Source organism: Theobroma umbraticum, unplaced genomic scaffold (assembly GCF_002168275.2).
Source record: "Theobroma umbraticum cultivar Fairchild unplaced genomic scaffold, ASM216827v3 scaffold_4.1, whole genome shotgun sequence".
Lineage (NCBI taxonomy): Eukaryota > Viridiplantae > Streptophyta > Magnoliopsida > Malvales > Malvaceae > Theobroma > Theobroma umbraticum.
Genome location: NW_018397258.1, coordinates 4,972,180 through 4,985,402, shown reverse-complemented (window position 1 = coordinate 4,985,402; position 13,223 = coordinate 4,972,180). Strand labels below are relative to the sequence as shown.

The following is a 13,223-nucleotide window of genomic DNA, read 5'->3' as shown; positions in this document are numbered from 1 at the left end:
GGAGGGAGGGTTTCTGGCAGGGGAGAAACAGAGCATAAACAGGGGACAAAAAACAGAGAAGCTTGCAAACTACTCATGAAATGGCCCTTGTTTTATATGTGTATTTATATGCATCTACCTACTATGTGCTACATTTTATCAACCAAAATGTTCATTTGGGGTAGCAATGGGACGATCACAAACCCTAGTTCATAGTATTGAATTACCAGAATACCCCTTATGTGTTTCCAAAATTATGAGTAGAACCTAATAAATTCTATGGAAAAGTCTAGGGCACCTAAGTGGTACTAGTGAGCCATCCTTTTCTTTATTGCTATTCCCTGGGGAAAACATACTTCACGCAAAACAGTCAAGCAGGCACCACACCACAGACAAAAGAAAACAAAAGAAAAAAAGGGACAAATTGGTATGTGGCATAGGTTGGATATCTGATAATAAAAGTTCTCTTTTTAAGTTATACCAATAACTCAAAAAACATGCCTAACAAAGAAAAGAGGATTCAGCTATAGCATTCCTTCCAACATGTCAACTAGAATTACTAAGATTATAATAAGTGGGTTTGATACAGTTTACCCATTTCAAATTGATCTGGTATCTGATAGTCAACACTAATGGAGGGCTGGGGAAGTTTACAGTTAGTTTTGTAGGCTCAAATAGAGAATGAAGCCAAAAATATTTCCTGTCATTTGTTCTACATGTCCATTTGCACTTCCCCTTACCAAACACCTAATGAAATTATTAAAATGTGCAGACAAAAATGAAAATCAGAGAAGTGCTACTTAAGCAACCCTGAATACTGCTTCCTTTTTCCCTCCTTTTGCCATAACTTCTGTTCGTTTTTTTAAGAGTACAAGACAGCATTACAGCATGGTGCCATTAAGAGGGCCAGAGACACCGCATAAAACAAAAATGGTAGTGCCAGCACTGCCTCTTCGTTGGAGCGGCTGTGGCAAGCTTAATTTTTTGGACCCTAGGGGCCTTTGTCTCCTTTGCATACCAAAAGAATGACAAAGAATTCTGCATTCCCAAATTTACCAAATGATGAGTGTAAGTGAAGGTGAATCTGGTGATGATAGGGATACTAGAAAGAGCCAGAGTCATGAGAAGTCTTTTCGTTGTGAAAATAGTTATTTCAAAGACAAGTAAGGTCCCAAAATGAAATGATAAAAGACAACACCACAGACAAAACCCGGCCCATATGCTGTGGTTCATATGCACAGACAGCCACCCGTTAGTCTTTGTCTTTAACGCCAGAGGAAAAGGTGCATCCAACAAAGAGCATACAATTTGGAACCCCTTGAAGCCTTCTTTTTACCTGTAAATTTTTAGTAAGTGAGTGAGGTGTGGTCCAAAACCTTTCAAAAGGGTAGACAACGAAACTACCCACAAACATATTTGAGGAAGAAAGGGGTGGTGCTGTTACTCTGCTCCCCACTAATAATTCCCCAATTATTAATCTGTTTTGTTTAGATTTGTTTGTTTCTTCTCTTTATTTCAAACCCAGTGCTCATATCCCTGGATCTTTGAGCCAGGAGTTTGTGACGAGGGTTAAATAAGGAACTCTCTCCTCGAGAACATGAAATCTTGACAAAAAGCTGGTTTTCTTTTACTTGTTTACTTGTGTGTGTAATCCGTGCTATGCGTCGAGATGATCAATTTTAGTATTAATTATGATAATTCTATTTTTTTTAATTTAAATGATAATTCAAAAAGAAGAAACAATTTTTGAATTTATGAAAAAACTGAGATCTCTGTATTAAGTTCTTGCCTTGCAATCTCAAAACAGTTGGAGGAAATCTCATTACAAGAGTCAAATTTCTTGATCTTCCTTCCCCTTGAGAGGAAAATGTGGTAAATGAAAGCACCGAGGATTAAGAACCAGTGCTTTTTGAAATGGTAGTTACATTGAAATTTCTGGTCCTTTTGATGGGAAAGAATAATGTAGCTCTGACAAGGCTCAATTAGCAGCACCTAATCCACATTTAGCTCGTTTAGCCCTTCGGTTTAAACAGCTATGGTAATATTAACATGTTTTCTACACTACCCTCCATTTGTTTTGAATATGTTCATCAAATTTTGGTCTTGATATTAATTGCAAGATACTCCCTACCACGGTATAAGATCCATGACTTCATGGAATTGTTCTGTAATATGTTGAATTTTAATATGTTCAGGCACATTAATCTGTCACGAACCAATATAGATTAGATTTCTAACCCAGTTGCCCCGCTGTACATGGGCACCTCCAAAAGCAAACCCAAATTACGCTAGAAACCAGGTTATTCTTCATTATAATAACAAATCAATACATCAGTGAGTAAAAGCAGATGATGGCCTAGAAATTTGACATGAATCAAGTCACTTGGTCTGACGTGTCTAGTCAGTAAGGTACCCTATCTCAAGATCAGTCTTCTAAACTAAACTACTAAAGAAAACATTCTTCTAGTGATGAGGCATTGCTTTTTACAAATTAAATCCTTGGTTAAGCTGTTGATCTCTTGAATCACATCCTCAGTTTCTCTTTCTGTCCGAGTTTGGAACAAACATCAGCTAGGATAGCGAAGCACACACCAATGAAACGCACAAGCCATAACAAAATCAACAGTGCCCAGTCCTGGAATTTTTTCTTTGGAAAGTGGCCTCTATCTGAGATAAGAAGTGCTCTGTATACAGCTTCGGTTAAGGCATAGGCTGACACTGGATCAGATTCTTCAACTAGAAACCCGTATTCTGTGAGGCACACTATGTCATAAACTCCGTTACTCTCCGATATGTCCAGACATTCGCATATCTTCAGCCTGCCATCTATCCTCTCCTCAGTGGATAACAAGTCACCGTGCGTCAAGACCAAGAGAGGGTTTTCATCTGCAGCCACAGATGATTAGAATGTAGATATGATCATATGATTAGGCATATGTTTCACATAATTGCATTGTTTTATGCTGTCACTAGGAAGTAGGTTACTATCAAACCACGTGTCAGAAAGCCTTAACCAGAAAGAAGATTACATACAAGCAAAGCCATAATACTAATTAACAACAAAATAAGAGAAATTCCTTGAAAAGTAGGACTTTGTTTTAGCTGCTACACAGATTTGTGTTGGTATTGCAAGGCAGAATGGCCATCTCTTTCTTTAGAAAATATCATTGAAGGATCATGACAGTTCTAAATGTAGAGTTCTAGTGAGTATAGTTCTTTCCAAAGGCCAATCACACTCGAGTTCAGAAATCATACATAAAATAGCTTTTTCTTATTGTAATTTTGCCAGTTTGAATTTTATGGCAAAAATTATCAGTTGCGAGCTCCTGATATTCTATTTTTAAACATGTATAGTTCGTGACTGCTACACGAATTGGCTGAAAAGGATATGCGTTGCTTCTGAGTGAAACTGGGGTGAAGGTATAGATGTCAATTTTCTTTACAAGGACCCCTATAAACACTGTGGAAAGATTTGACATAAACGTTTAAAACCCTGACTATGGATTGTGAAACGTATGGTTCAAGGGTCGGAACCAGAAACTTCTATGAGGACACTTGCATGGGCACCAAAAAGGACCCCTTCGTTCTTCGTGGCTTTGTGCTAATTGAGGATGGTTTTGCGTACTTCCACTCAGTGTTCCATATCATTATCATTGTTATAATTAAAGACAGCAGTGAGAGAAACAAATCATGATTGAGAGAAAACGTACTGCTTTTTCGCAAAGCAGGGGAGCAGAAGAGCTGTCTGGTAGCCTCTAACGGCTTAAAATCGCCTGCTTTCAAAGCTTTGTAAATCTCTGCTATGTTCGCTACGACCATCACGCAATTCACTCTTCTCTGCACAAATTTTGAAGATGATCTCGTGACAACATTCTCCACATCATCTGTCATCGTCGTGCAGTCACCATATCTCAAGCATAGCTGATTATGATGAATCCCCTCAATCATCCAGCTCGACAATTCCCCCAAAGCCTCTGTTGTTCCCCCATAATCGAACCCTCTTGAATCGTAAACACAGAAACCACTTCGCATTGATCTCAGGACGTTGTGTTCTTCCATGTACATGGTTGTATAATTGGAACGACTTCCTACAGGTAAAAGCGAAAACTTCAAACTCTAAAATCCTTTTTCACTGTAATTTCTTCTCTGAATATGCTTTTAAGCCTTTTTACAACAGATGCGACTGATAGATTCTAGATAAAAGTATAAACTACAAACTGAACTTACCTGACGATGTTTGAGCAAAGGGAATTAGGCCAGACCGACCCAGAATACTGTACATGAGATTTATAAGCGAGCTCTTGCCAGAACCAGAGAATCCCACCAAGAGTATTGTGCTCACAGGCGGAATATCCATATCTTCCTTCTTAATCCCTCCAGTGGGTACCCAGAAATCACCTGAACGATACCCAAGAAGCTTGTGCCGAAGCTCATTTAGTCCTTCAGGTGCAATTAAAGCCAATCTCTCTAATTCTCTAAGCAGTCTAAGCCTAGGCGTTAGAATGGAAACGTCAGGAAAGTCGAGCTTGAGCTTAGCACATTCATCGAATTTTGCAGCTGTTCTCCACCAACAATACGCCAATCTACATGATTCACAGTCGCCTTCATCAACACAAGAGACTTGGCTTTTCATCTCTTCTTCAACGGAGCCCGTCAATTCGTAGAGAACAATGATGGGTAGCGCGGCCGTCAACTCAAATCTTTAAGTGTGAACAGTTTGAGCCTAATGCTATGATCGCACTGTTACGAATAAGGTTAAGGACATAAAGAGATACATGACAAAAGCAGTGTTTCAAAGCGCTTCCAAACACGAGCTCACGGGCTATGTCCTCAGACGGAATCCGAAGCCAACTTCCAGGCTCCTTCCTGGAGCAGAGGCTAGCTCGGTTACATGCAGTTCCAACTGTTTATGATTTTACACAATTACCCTCATAAAAAAGTTCGTAAATTGCCATGGCATGGGCATTTTTGTCACACTGAATTACGATATGGCAAAGGCCCTACCACCGTGTCTGTAATGCAATTATTGAGATGCGGTCAGTCCTCACAGCCGTTGCCTCGCACCATTTCCTTAAATGCCCGCAAAGCAAGATGAAGTTGACAAGTTTTGCCACATCCAAGGCATTGCAGATAGCATTGAAATGCAATGCATAGCCGGATCATGGCCCGCACTTTCCGAGAACTGCACTTACGTTCATGCCAAAACTAAAAGAAAAACCAAACACTTAATCACAGGCCTCTTTTTTTTTTTTTTTGTACTCTGCAAATCTAAAAGATTAGCATGGCAGGGGTACAACGAAAGGGGCATATGGGGAGGAATGCACGAAAATACAACATTAGGGAATAAATCAAATTCTATTCGGGAAGACCGGACAAGTTAAGGAACACTATAACTTTTAACTTCAATACATCCTTCGGGTTTTAGACAATGATACATAACCAGAGAAAATTTTTCCTTCTCAAAACTGATGTTGGTGTGTCTTTCTGATCAGAAAGACCAAATAATGAGTCCACAACTATCACTAAAATGAAATATTGAAAAGAAAAAAAGAAAGGACCTTTAATAAAGGAAGCAAATACATAAGCAGGAGTATAAGTTGGGAATGATGTAAAAGGGGGAAAAAACCCAGAAGTTTGGCATAGGGAGCTGCATGCCTCTCACCCTTGCATCTGAGAAATAGGATGCTGAAAAAGAATAACTACCGCATGGAAAAGTAAAAAGTATATGTGTGGCTTCCAGACTCTTCAAACATTTTTCATGGTATCATACACCCTTGTCTTTATTCAATGACTTCTTAAGAACATACTTTGGCATCACTTCAACTATATGTGAATTCCCAAAAACACCGAGAAAATACCCATCTCTGAGCTTCATTCTACTCCATGTGTCCTGTGAATTCCAAAACACGTTAGAAATTATAACTAAGACAGAGAATATAAAATAAATATTGTCATATTACAACTTTCTAAGCAATTAGGCTCAGCACTAGCCTGAAGCTGAATTGATTTACAAATGACAGGCCACATGCAGCATGTGGACTATTCCAGACCCAAAGCACATAAAAATTCAATCAAAGCTTGTTAAAGGAAAGCTCATTTTACAACTTTTACTAAATTATAAGCACACTCTTCTGGGGACTCAGATCAGACCAAAGACTTTGTTCTAAAGAATGGCAGAGACTTATAATCCACACATTCACTGCATAAATATGGCCTCTCCAAACATTTATTTACATCCTAGTTTCAGGTTATGAGAACACAACATTTTCTTACACAGGTAAGCAGGGAAGGAGGGCGACAGAGAGAGAGCAACCTAGACCTAAGTGTAATTGCTGAATAAAAAAGCAAACGATATTTCAATTTACAAATCAATTTTCTAACAGACTGAGTTACCTTCACTGGAAAACGTAATCACACAAATAGATAAATGCATACCTTCAACTGAAATTGAATCCACCAGAAGGAACAGGATGTTGATTGGCTCCAAACTGGAACCCAGATTGTGAACCATCACCAGGGGGTAATGGCTCATCCTCATCTTCCACCCAATATGTTTCAAGAATCTTCACAGCCTTCTCATAGATTTCATTGTTGTCATGACTTTGGAGGTTTTCAATTTTCTCCAACCCCTCAGCATCATCAATTAACTGGGCATAGAGATTGACTTCTCCTGTGTGACCCAAATTTTTCTCAGCTTCACCAACCTTCAGAATGTTTTCAAGACCTTCTAAACAAACTGTGACAATTCTTGGGTCAGGACAGTTTAGAAGATCACACAGTGGCTTAATGCAACCTTGACTCACCAAGAACCTAGCAAACAAAACAGAAAATAACTATTTATGAAAAATTGTATCAATAAGAACTTAGAAAATTATTATGGCAAAGAAAACATACTTTATTTGTTCATGGGTGCCACCAGATGTAGCATTTGAAATTGCCCAAGCAGCTTCTTTCTTAATCTCAAACTCAGCGTTTTGAAGTAGATGGACTAGAGGGGCAATAATGCCAGCCTCAATTACAGCCTGCAAAAGATATTCAAAATTCATGCTCCAAATGAAATCTATTCAAACAAGACAAAAAGGCCACAATCAAAAACTAAAACCACCACCAAACTATAGGTTTGTCATACTCAATTTGCTTACCTGTATCTGATCTACATTTCCAGCAGTGATGTTTGAGATTGTCCAGCAAGCTTCCTTCTTGATACTCTTCTTGTAGTTATTTGTCAGCAGGTTCAAAAGGCATGGAAGAGCTTGGTGATTTATTATACACTGAAAGGAGGAATAATATGAAGCATCAGCATAGTGGAGCAAGAGGCAAACTAAAGCAGTGACATCAATACAAACTAAAGCAAGAAGCCAAAAATAAATGTATGATGTACAATTTATTTCATGGTCTATAATCTCTACATACATCAAAATCATATCATTTTCTAGATCCTTGTAGAAGGAACACATTCAAGTTCATTGTATTCTTAGAAGTTTTTCTCTATGCATGTTATTTGAAAATCATGTAACAGCTTGCCAGTTTTCTGAATAAAACCCAATAGTCATCTTCATATACAAAAAAGCCCACCTTTAAAATCTTCAGACAAAGATTCATTGACTATTGAGTTATATTCTAAAAATAATCCTACAAAAAAATATCGGCACTTACCCCCACATTGTTTAAGAAACAAAGAAGGATTATGAGTGACAAACCACAAGTCAAGCAAAAGAAACTGAAATAACAGTAAAGAAAGTATGCCATGAAATATTGCATACCTGAGTCTGCACATCATCCCCTGTAACAATATTTCCAACTGTGCGAAGAGCAGGAATGAGGACCGTTGGGGATGGATGACTAACCACGAGGGGGAAAAGTGAGTGAGAAAATATTCAAAACATCCAGAATTCACATGCAACTGCTAGGAGAAATAAAAATAAGGACAACAAATACATCAAAATAAAAAATTAATTTGAAAAAGGGAAAGAATATCAGCACTTACAGCAAGAGCTCAACAAGTCGAGGGCAGACACCAGCCTCAATAACAGCTTGGATTTTGTCATTAGTACCATCTGAGAGATATGACAGGGCCCAGCATGCATCTGTAAGGACTTCCTCATCATTTGAATGAATAAGACGCTCAAGAGCTGGCAAAGCTGGCTTTGTCTGCTTATTAAATTTCAAAAGCACAATGTATTAGCAAAAGACATCAGCAAAAGAGTGGAGCAAATGAGTGGAAAAAAGTCATAACAATTCCTACAATTCATATTACAAGTAAGTGCAACCTGCTCAAAAGAAGGCTGTGGCTTGCCCCTGCAGAAGTTTGACAAAGTCCAGGTTGCGTTTCGCAACATAGAGAGTTTTGCATGCTCATTGAATTGGGCCAACAGTGGCACCAAGGCTCCATGGCCGAGGACCAGGTCACGACATTTGGGTGAGTCTCCAGCAACATTTCCTAGTGCCCAAACAGCCTATAATTTCAAAAGGATGATAACCCATATAAGAAATGCGAAATAAACTGTAAAATGAATAGAAGATCACTTGCAGACTGCAATATTTACCTGTTCGCGAACATCATCAGTTGGAGAACCTAGGAGTTTAACAAATATAGGGACAGCCCCATGATCGATTACAACCCTGGTGTTTTCTGATGTCCCTGAAGCAATATTTGTGAGAGCCCAAGCTGCCTCAAACTAAATAAACCAAAAGAGTAAACATAAACAGTTAAAGGATGGAAACTGTAAAAACAGTATGATAGAGGTTCAGCAAAATCAAAATAACTTCAAAATCACAATATCAAACCTGAAGTTGTGGGAAGTCATCTCTAGCAAGGAACTCAACAAAACGGGGAACAACACCTGATTGTACAACTTCATTGATTGGTGGACTTCGTTCTGCAGATAAAATAAGAGTAAGAAAGAAACTCATATATGCAGAACTAAAATGAATTGCAACAAGTAAAAAGAGCACAACGAATGATAAACCTATTGATAGCAGCTTTCGGAATTGAGTGGTTGCCTCAAGCTGCGCATTCCTGTCTTCTGACCAAACACCAGCAACCATAGCCGGAAGACTTTCCAACTGCAATTAGATTATTTTTATTTCAAAAACAAATAAATAAATAATCCTATCCATATCTTAATTGAGGCTTCACAAAAAACAATAAGTTAAACTAACATTTCACTTCATTTAATTAATACAGTGTTCAACTACCTCCTTCTCATCAATTTATAAACATTAATACAGTTAAAAAAATTATCCAATCGAAATAAAGCAACTGCCAATCAGCAGAATAAAAAAAAAACATAAAAATTGATGTACGGCAACAACTTAACCCTAATAATCATTCATGATCTGACGAATCAAATCGGTTAATCAGTAGAATATACCTTTTTCTCGGAAGCGGCGGCGGAAGAGAGAAGCTGCTGCTGCTGAGGTTGTTGTTGTTGAGCAAGAAATCCTTCGCGGCGTTTCTTAAGAAGGTTCTCTTCTCTCTTATTCTTTCGGATCTCGACCATGTTGTCTTCTCTCCTCCGGCGACCTTCCTCCGCATCAACCGCCACCTTATACCTGTTCCTTCGGACCTCGGTCCTGGCGCTCGGTCTTAGAGACATCTTCGCTTTTCTCCGATTCCTTTTTTCTTTCTTTCTTTTAATCTGATCGAATCGCCGACTAATTTACAGGTAAAATACGATGTACGGTTTTCGGAAGAGTTCGATCGGTTGTTTCAGAAAATGACGGAGAGAAAGAGAGTGACGCGGTTTTTGGAAGAGAGTGAGAGAGAGAGAGGAAAAAGAAAGAAAGAAGAGGAGGGTTTTTGGAGCGTTATTCGAAGGGATCGGGAAAGAGAGGGGGCCGACGTTGAGGAGAGTGAAATTGTTTATAGAGGACTTTGTTTTGCCCTTTTCGAAATTATTTATCATTTCTGTAGTGCTTTTGGGATTTGATGTGGTGTTAATAACGATAATGCCACTGATTTTGAATTTGAAAGTTGGGGGAACCCTAACGTCCTCATGCCGTTATGGAATCCAGCTCACGGGATAAATTTTTTTAAGGAAAACGAATAGAAAAGAAAAAGGAAATGATAAAAAGGAAGGTTGTAATAATTGAGACTTTTTCCGAATCCATCTAATATCTATGGATTGTTTTTTCAAAATTTTGAAAAGGCAAAAGTACTAAATCCAGGTCATACATTCTTATTTTGATCATTTAAAAGTTTTAAATGTCATCATATAATAAAATTAAAAAAATAAAATCCCCAAATGCAGTTAATGCGATAGAAAATTATTATGTACAGTTATATTACATTGTATATTTCATACAAAAATATCATTAATTGAAACTATTTCTATTTTTTTGTTAATTTACCAAAAAAAATTAAATCTATCTTTCTAATTAATGAGATAATTGTACTTATCATTAAATTAAATATTCAATTGCTTGAAATAATATTTAATATTATAAAAAATTTTATGTAAATAAAACACCTTTTTATTGTAAAGTTTGAGATAGTTTTACCTCTATTTTAATTTAAGAAACCTTATGATGTAAAATTGACAATAAATTGGATTATATTTAAAAATAGAATTAAGGGAAATGGATATTTACAACTCAAGAACTGTGTCACATGATTTAATCATTGCATTCAAAATTTTTACCATCACTAAGTTGACGTTCAGTCGTTCAGTACTTTATAATGTAATTTGATTACAGGTAATATGATTGTAAAAAATATAATCTTACAGTGTTTGATATAAAGTAAAATAATGATTAAAATGCAGAGAAGATAACATTATAACTTTACAAGTATTTTGCTAAGAATGTAATATTAATTTTTAAAATTACCTCTATTTATTAAAATACAAGTTTAATATATTTATATTTTTATTGTTAATTCTTATATAATATCATCCCTTACATATATTTTTAATGTCATATATTTTATTGTCATTTCTTGTTATAATCTTATATATTTTATTTTTATTTCTTTAATATAATTTTTTATATTATATATTTTATTTTAACTTCTTTTACTTATATTACATAAATTTTAATTTCTTATATTTTATTTTATTTTTTAATTCTTATATTATAATTTTATTTTAATTATAACACTACAAAATATTTTCAACAAAGTAATAAAGTTGAAAGGTAAAAATATTTTTGATAATATTGCAAGGTGCAATGTAATATAATTGCATTAGTTTTGAACTGTAATCACATTACATCCCTTGATTGTAATGTGATTGCAATCTAATTTTGCATTGCAATGTTCTGTTACAAAATAAATACTGTAATGTACTTTAATTAGACATATTATAAAAAATATACTCTCACTTTCTTAATACTAAACGCTAGTTAAAGGTTGTCATAAATTTTCCTATAGTATTTGACTTATTTTGCTCATAAAATGTTAAAGAATTTTGATTGGCTACTGTACTATCTTTTCAAAATTTGGTAAGCAGTTAAATTAATAACTAAATTTAATAATAATAATAAAAAAAAAACAAACTATGTGGATTTGAAAAGATGTAACATAAGGTTAGCATTTTGCCATTCTCCCACTTGGTCAGTTGTTGCATGTTGCAGTGAATTTATTAAATATCTTGCTTCCATTGCTTCATTTTGGCAAATCATATACAACATGTGCATGTACTTGTACCATTTTCTTATGCTTGTAGTGAATATCAGTTTCTTTTCCTTTTTCTGTTGTGTTAAAAGGTTGATGTATGTACAAACTTTGAGTAAAAGTAAAAGATCTTATAAATGAAACTTGTCAAACTTTACAAGGCTTCTTAATTTGTATACTTGAAAATGAAAATTACATATGATAGGGAAACAAAAAAGAACACAAAAACTCATCGGTACACTATACACTATACTCAAGTCTATACATATTCAATAGAGATAAATGCAAAATTGGATAATAAATTATATTTTATTAATTAGTATTATGAAACTATACATTAAGAATAAATTATCTGTACATATTCTATTAAAGCACGTAATTAAAAGTAGATAATTGAATATTAGAAGCATCATACATAAGATTCCTCTTTTCAACAAAAGAAAGTCATTTTGAGTTACAAAAGTAATTGTATGCATACACATCACATGCAAGAGGAGACGAGGCAAATAATTGTCACTACTGACTTAAAAATTATCATGGAGGAAGAAAAAAGATGTCAATAATTGAATTTTATGGCAAATACCCTTTGAAATATTTAAAGCAAAAATAGTGCAATACCCATTATACCTATGAGGGCGGTGACCGGACCTATCCGCATGATAAAAAGTTTTAATTCGTGGGGACCTCGTTAAAGCAACACCGTGCCACTGAAACAATGTTTTTATACCAGAAACCCACCCTGCAGCTCGTATACAAGAGCCATGGAAGGGAAACTATCCTCCGTTGCAAAGAAGTTTACTCCTTCTCCTATACAAGAACTCTCACACCTTGCTCAGAGATGCAACGCCATTAACCTTGCTGAGGGCTTCCCTGACTTCCCTGCTCCTCCTTATATCAAAGATGCTGCCGTTTCCGCCATTAATTCTGACTTCAACCAGTACAGGTTTGTTCTTTTTTTTTTTTTTGGTACTTGGATTTATTTTTCGAACGAAATGGAATCGATTTTAGCAACTTTTGGTCATGGAAGGCACGTGCAAGGAATTTGTGATCAGTTGGCTTTTATAATGAAGAGAATGCATGGTTTAAACGTTGACCCTTTGACGGATATAGCTATTTGCTGTGGACAAACCGAGGCATTTGCAGCAGCAATTTTTGCCGGTACGTTTTCATGTTAACTTGCAATTAATGACTTTCTTATTTCTTTTCTTGGTTCAGTTTGTAAATAATTGTAAACTATGGTTCTGTCTGAACAGTTACAGACCAGGGAGATGAAGTTGTGTTGTTTGACCCTTGTTATGAAACATATGAAGGATGCATAACCATGGCTGGAGGAATTCCTGTAAGCTTTTAATTATCAATTAGTGAGAGCTGAGGTTTAAGAATATTAGTCATACGTTTGAGTGTAAATGCTAAGGATTTCCTGTTAGAATTGATAGTTATCGACTCTGTTAATTGAAAAGAAAATTGGACATTGCAGGTATATGTGGCACTTGATCCACCTCAATGGACCTTGGACCCTGACAAATTGATGAAGTCTTTCACTAGTAAAACAAAGGCTATAGTATTAAACAGGTCAGATAGTTTTGATTTGTTTTTCATAGATTGTGGACTGTGGACTACAGTTTAAAAC

General features: G+C 36.0%; 3 protein-coding genes across 3 annotated transcripts in view; 1 reads left to right on the top strand and 2 right to left on the bottom strand.

Moving 5' to 3' along the window:
- Positions 1-2,262: 2,262 nt before the first annotated feature.
- On the bottom strand, positions 2,263-5,206 carry LOC110413371 (uncharacterized). Its single transcript, XM_021424143.2, has 3 exons — positions 4,207-5,206; positions 3,690-4,067; positions 2,263-2,865 (listed from the first exon to the last, which is right to left on the bottom strand). The coding sequence occupies exons 1-3, from the start codon at positions 4,610-4,612 to the stop codon at positions 2,504-2,506; spliced, it is 1,146 nt and encodes a 381-aa protein (XP_021279818.1). The 5' UTR covers positions 4,613-5,206; the 3' UTR covers positions 2,263-2,503.
- A 150-nt stretch (positions 5,207-5,356) lies between these two features.
- LOC110413370 (importin subunit alpha-like) lies at positions 5,357-9,867 on the bottom strand. The gene is made up of 11 exons (XM_021424141.2): positions 9,354-9,867; positions 8,949-9,045; positions 8,767-8,858; positions 8,526-8,657; positions 8,250-8,435; positions 7,967-8,130; positions 7,743-7,821; positions 7,122-7,250; positions 6,874-7,001; positions 6,415-6,789; positions 5,357-5,869 (listed from the first exon to the last, which is right to left on the bottom strand). The coding sequence occupies exons 1-10, from the start codon at positions 9,576-9,578 to the stop codon at positions 6,417-6,419; spliced, it is 1,605 nt and encodes a 534-aa protein (XP_021279816.1). The 5' UTR covers positions 9,579-9,867; the 3' UTR covers positions 5,357-5,869; positions 6,415-6,416.
- Positions 9,868-12,306: 2,439 nt separating this feature from the next.
- Positions 12,307-13,223, top strand: part of LOC110413323 (uncharacterized) — a 2,766-nt gene continuing 1,849 nt past the window's right edge. Inside the window, 4 exon segments of the mRNA XM_089783187.1 lie at positions 12,307-12,536; positions 12,621-12,751; positions 12,847-12,932; positions 13,071-13,165. Of these exon segments, the coding sequence (XP_089639313.1) occupies positions 12,355-12,536; positions 12,621-12,751; positions 12,847-12,932; positions 13,071-13,165 (494 nt within the window). The 5' untranslated portion in view covers positions 12,307-12,354.

What these genes read in the sequence shown, in the direction of transcription:
- LOC110413371 (XM_021424143.2), bottom strand. Translation starts at nt 4,612, where the DNA reads ATGAAAAGCCAAGTCTCTTGTGTTGATGAAGGCGACTGTGAATCATGT. An exon ending in CTTTGCTCAAACATCGTCAG is followed by an intron (nt 4,068 to 4,206) that starts GTAAGTTCAGTT and finishes TTTTACCTGTAG; the next exon opens with GAAGTCGTTCCAATTATACA. An exon ending in CCCTGCTTTGCGAAAAAGCA is followed by an intron (nt 2,866 to 3,689) that starts GTACGTTTTCTC and finishes CTGTGGCTGCAG; the next exon opens with ATGAAAACCCTCTCTTGGTC.
- LOC110413370 (XM_021424141.2), bottom strand. Translation starts at nt 9,578, where the DNA reads ATGTCTCTAAGACCGAGCGCCAGGACCGAGGTCCGAAGGAACAGGTAT. An exon ending in CTGATGATGTTCGCGAACAG is followed by an intron (nt 8,436 to 8,525) that starts GTAAATATTGCA and finishes TTGAAATTATAG; the next exon opens with GCTGTTTGGGCACTAGGAAA. An exon ending in GGCACCCATGAACAAATAAA is followed by an intron (nt 6,790 to 6,873) that starts GTATGTTTTCTT and finishes TTTGTTTGCTAG; the next exon opens with GTTCTTGGTGAGTCAAGGTT.